This window comes from Nicotiana tabacum, chromosome 12 (assembly GCF_000715075.1).
Source record: "Nicotiana tabacum cultivar K326 chromosome 12, ASM71507v2, whole genome shotgun sequence".
Lineage (NCBI taxonomy): Eukaryota > Viridiplantae > Streptophyta > Magnoliopsida > Solanales > Solanaceae > Nicotiana > Nicotiana tabacum.
Genome location: NC_134091.1, coordinates 26,068,438 through 26,073,040, shown reverse-complemented (window position 1 = coordinate 26,073,040; position 4,603 = coordinate 26,068,438). Strand labels below are relative to the sequence as shown.

General features: G+C 33.2%; 1 protein-coding gene across 1 annotated transcript; it reads left to right on the top strand.

Moving 5' to 3' along the window:
* Positions 1–896: 896 nt before the first annotated feature.
* On the top strand, positions 897–4,121 carry LOC107787882 (branched-chain-amino-acid aminotransferase 2, chloroplastic). Its single transcript, XM_016609496.2, has 8 exons — positions 897–1,124; positions 1,601–1,653; positions 1,803–1,974; positions 2,058–2,234; positions 2,354–2,485; positions 2,657–2,755; positions 2,881–3,206; positions 3,797–4,121. Exons 1-8 carry the CDS (start codon positions 1,065–1,067, stop codon positions 3,909–3,911), a joined length of 1,134 nt encoding a protein of 377 aa, XP_016464982.2. The 5' UTR covers positions 897–1,064; the 3' UTR covers positions 3,912–4,121.
* The last annotated feature ends 482 nt before the right edge of the window (positions 4,122–4,603 follow it).

Genomic DNA, 4,603 nt, shown 5'->3' with positions numbered 1-4,603 from the left:
AAAAATCTTATAATTCGAATTCAAAACATCTTATTAAGGTTGAAGAGATTCAAATCAATCTATCACGTCTCCTTGTGGTTTCACACAATCAACTAGACATAAGTAAGGTAGTCATCGAATTAGAGGTTTCCATTTTAACTTCGTTATCTTTTACTCGTATATGTATTTATCACATAATAGAAAAATTCTTAACTTAGAGAAATTTATGGCAAACTATTCCTTTTCTTCTTTTTCTTTTATCAAAAGTTTAAAACCCAGAATAGACCTTTTCAAATTGCTTCGAGAAAAATATATTCGTCACCAAACTAATAAATAGATGACATATATCTTTACATATGCTTCCATCAGTTAATCATAGTTAACTAATGTCTCTTTTCAATGTTAATATATGTTTGAGCTAGTTCGTGCATCTCGACTATATACCACTAGGCACTTGTTGGTTGTTACCTTTTATCAGTATAAATATCGGATAACTCTATCTTTCAAGGCTTAAACAAATAAATAAAAAAATTATACTTAACATTTTTTTTGTCTTGGCTAAGAATTGTATCTTGATATCCGTGATTTTTACCTAAGTATATTACTTAATTATGATTAACTAATATAGTAATTTAGTATAACTACTAAGTGTGAATAAATATTTTTCAATCTCGCCTCCTCAACCCCCAACAACCCCTCTCTTTCAACTTTTAAAGTTCCTATTATAGTGGAATAGGGAGGATTTGATTGACAGCCTGGTTACTCGTGTCCGATAAACAATACGGATTAGGGAGTACGACATTTCTCTTTCCTTAGACCCTTTCTTTTTGTTTTCCTTTTTTTTGGGTCTCTGCTAATTTTTGGCGTTTTCTTCGCTTCTCTCATCTATTATAAACAACAAACACGCATCTCTTTTTATCAAAATCACAACTAACTCTCGCAAAAAATCTTGCTTTACAATTGATATCCTACATTCATTTCTTGCTTTACACAGAAGTTTTCTCTTTGCCTCTGCTTTGCTCCCTATTAAAACTAATTTTTGAAACTTCGCGGGAAGAGATCAAACTAATTTTGTTTCTGCAAACATGATTCGAGGGGCTGCAATTTTTCGTAAATTATATCAATCTTCAGCTTTATCTTCAAAGGTTTGTCATGCATTTAATTGCTCCTCGCATGCTGTACTTTAAGCTCTATTCATCTTTTTGGAATTCGGAAACATTTTTCAGAAGAAATTTTGTCCCATTATCCAACACTCTTTAAGATTAAAACTATTTCATAATACTTTAAACTTTGTCTCCCTCTTAATGAAAAATATTTTTTATTAAGCATTTTTGTTTTGTTTCATAACAAACACACCCTTATAACCTTCCCCCGATGGCAAATTAATTAGGACACAATCACACACAAAGAAAATAGAACAAAAAAAGTTAACACAAGAAATTAACGAGGTTCTGCCTAATCCTCAGAAAGAATCAGAGATAGTTTTTCATTATGAATGAAAAGAAATAGAAGGATATAATTCAAGCCACGAATAACATATACTTCACATAGAATGCATAAAAAGATATTAATGATATACCATAAGTTTTGATCGCATACTTTTTTCTAATTGCATTTGCAGGTTACAGCAAGATACTATACAGCTCAGGCTGCTACACAGCCTGTATTTTACAGGTAAATTACAGTTGATATATATCAGCAACTCAATATCTTAGAATGAGTCTTAGAATTTTTCTCACTTTGGCAAAAAATTAATCAGTCAACTCAAAACAGAGTTAGCAACATTTGAATTCTACAAAATTAATTCGTTGATGTGATTTCAGTGATGACGAATCTGCGGATATTGACTGGGATAATCTTGGATTCCATTTGATGCAAACTGATTACATGTACGTAACAAAGAGCTCTGAAGACGGAACTTTTAGACAAGGACAGCTTAATCGTTATGGGAATATCCAATTAAGCCCCTCTGCTGGTGTATTGAACTATGGACAAGTAAATTATTTAAAATTTGGCCAAAAGTTTAACACAGCCAAATCATTTGAAAAGTAATCTCACAAGTATTTTTGTCCAAACAGGGTTTGTTTGAAGGTACAAAAGCGTATAGAAGAGAGGACGGGCGGATATTTCTATTTCGCCCTCATCAGAATGCAATCAGAATGCAGTTTGGTGCAGAAAGAATGTGCATGGCTTCCCCTACCACTGATCAATTTGTCGATGCTGTTAAGCAAACAGCTCTCGCCAACAAGCGTTGGGTAATTATTAGTTGTTATTTATAGCAGAACCTGTCCCTTTTAGTGTTTGGAATTATTGATTATCTCATTTGGTTACGTTGGAGTATTAATTTTAATTTGTACTAATTGAAAATGTGCAGATTCCTCCTCCTGGAAAAGGGTCTCTTTATATAAGGCCTCTGTTAATAGGGAGTGGACCTATTTTGGGTTTGGCTCCAGCACCTGAGTACACTTTCCTTGTCTATGCCTGCCCTGTGGGTAATTATTTCAAGGTGAGTTCATTTAAAATCAATTAATACAGTTGACTTTCAGGTGATTGTATTAAACTTTTAGACATATATACTACTAGTATCTCTTTATAAAGTATAAGACCTCAGAGTATTGCATATACTACTATTTAATTTCATTAAGTAAAATTTTTATTGAATGCATTGCAATTGTAGCAAGGAACAGCGCCATTGAACTTGTATGTAGAGGAAGACGTTCATCGTGCCTCGCGTGGTGGAGCTGGTGGAGTGAAAAGCATTACTAACTATGCTCCTGTAAATATGCATCCCTTCTTTTTCTTGAATACATATCAATAAATAGGAGTACTTACTAATTATGATGTTAAAATCGTCGATGTAAATAAGTACTCAAATTAAAGTTGTATGGATTTTTAATGTAGGTATTAAAAGCGATGAAGAATGCAAAGGAGAAAGGATATTCAGATGTACTATATCTTGACGCAGTAAATAAAAAATATATTGAAGAGGTCTCTTCTTGTAATATTTTCCTTGTTAAGGGAAATGTAGTTTCAACTCCAATCGCCAAAGGAACTATTCTTGAAGGGGTGACTCGAAAAAGCATTATGGAAATTGCACTTGATCTAGGTTACACCGTTGAAGAACGTTTAATTGAAGCTGATGAATTAATTACTGCTAATGAAGTATTCTGTACGGGAACTGCAGTTGGTGTTGCTCCTGTGGGAAGTATTACTTACAAAGGCCAAAGGTAAAATTCTTCATTAACAAATCAGGACTAACCACTTTTCAGCCCTATAATTAAATTGTCATATATGGAATTAAAAAAGTAAACGGGTGAAACTTCGTGACAATATCCTAGAGTTTCACCTGTTGAATTTGAAACTCTATGACAGTGACTATTTTTGAATTTTTGTAGGGGTTAAAAAGTGGTCGTTCATCCATTTATGAACAACCAAAATACTCACATGCATTTCAATAGACAAATAAGAAAACATGTCCTTTGACGAATTAATATAAATAGTTACCCACCCAATCACTTAAACTAAAAATAGCAAACAGATGTATAATCTACATATAATATATGTATAATCGTGTATAATCGGCATATAATCTATGTATATCGCCTTGAAAAAGTAAACAGAGAATCCAACCGGCTATTTTTGTAAAGATACCAGTTCAATGATGTTTAGTCAGCGCCGAAGACTGTTTTCTCGGATCTTTCGGAATTTTTTAGTTCAAATATAAAGGGATCAAATGTTATTGTTACTTGATTGCCACCTTTTTTCACATTCCTTCTCAATATTGAAAGATTTGATACTTGTGTTTTTGCTGGTGCAGGATTGAGTATAAAATAAGCTCAGATCTAACGTGCAAGCAATTTTATTCGAGATTAGTAGGGATTCAAAGAGGTGTTATCGCCGATGAAAGGAACTGGATCGTTGAGATTGAATGATCTATTTTTAGCTATTCTTTCTGTGATCATATTAGTGCAGGATCGAGCAAGTTGTATATGATAATCAACAATATGGTACTAAAAATCTTTGATGCTTTATGAAATTATACGAGCGATTGTTGCAACAATGATAAACTATTACGTTTTAGTTCCATGGGAGTTTTGGGTCGATTATCAATTCATAATTTAAGCTCATCCTGGTCCCAATGTTATGCGAGCTATTTTTATTTTCCAAAATTCAATCATATCTCTGTGCGTATTCTTATGATGCATGATTTGTTGGTCCTATTATTTAAATGTCATTAAAATGGGAACAAAATGCCAATAAGATGATAGTGATCTGGTGTGATAAATTAGTTGCAATGAATATAAAGTTGGCTCTTCGGCTATTTCTTGTTATGAATGCAAAAAATCAGGTGTCATGCGGAAGCTAGTAAGCAAATTTTGAACGACGATAAATCATACAACAAACGAAAAATATACCAAAAGAGAAACAAACATTTAACGTGGTTCGGTCAATTGACTTACGTCCACGGCGGAGATAAGCAATCCACTATATTAAAGAGAGTACAAAATATCGAGAGAACAACCTCACGAAGAGGCAAACACAAGTGACACACTATACTTGTGCCGTAAAGTTCTCTCCCTAAACAAGACTTTCAAACCCCATATAGGTTGCGGCCAGAACTAAA

What these genes read in the sequence shown, in the direction of transcription:
- LOC107787882 (XM_016609496.2), top strand. Translation starts at nt 1,065, where the DNA reads ATGATTCGAGGGGCTGCAATTTTTCGTAAATTATATCAATCTTCAGCT. An exon ending in CTTCAGCTTTATCTTCAAAG is followed by an intron (nt 1,125 to 1,600) that starts GTTTGTCATGCA and finishes TTGCATTTGCAG; the next exon opens with GTTACAGCAAGATACTATAC. An exon ending in ACACAGCCTGTATTTTACAG is followed by an intron (nt 1,654 to 1,802) that starts GTAAATTACAGT and finishes ATGTGATTTCAG; the next exon opens with TGATGACGAATCTGCGGATA.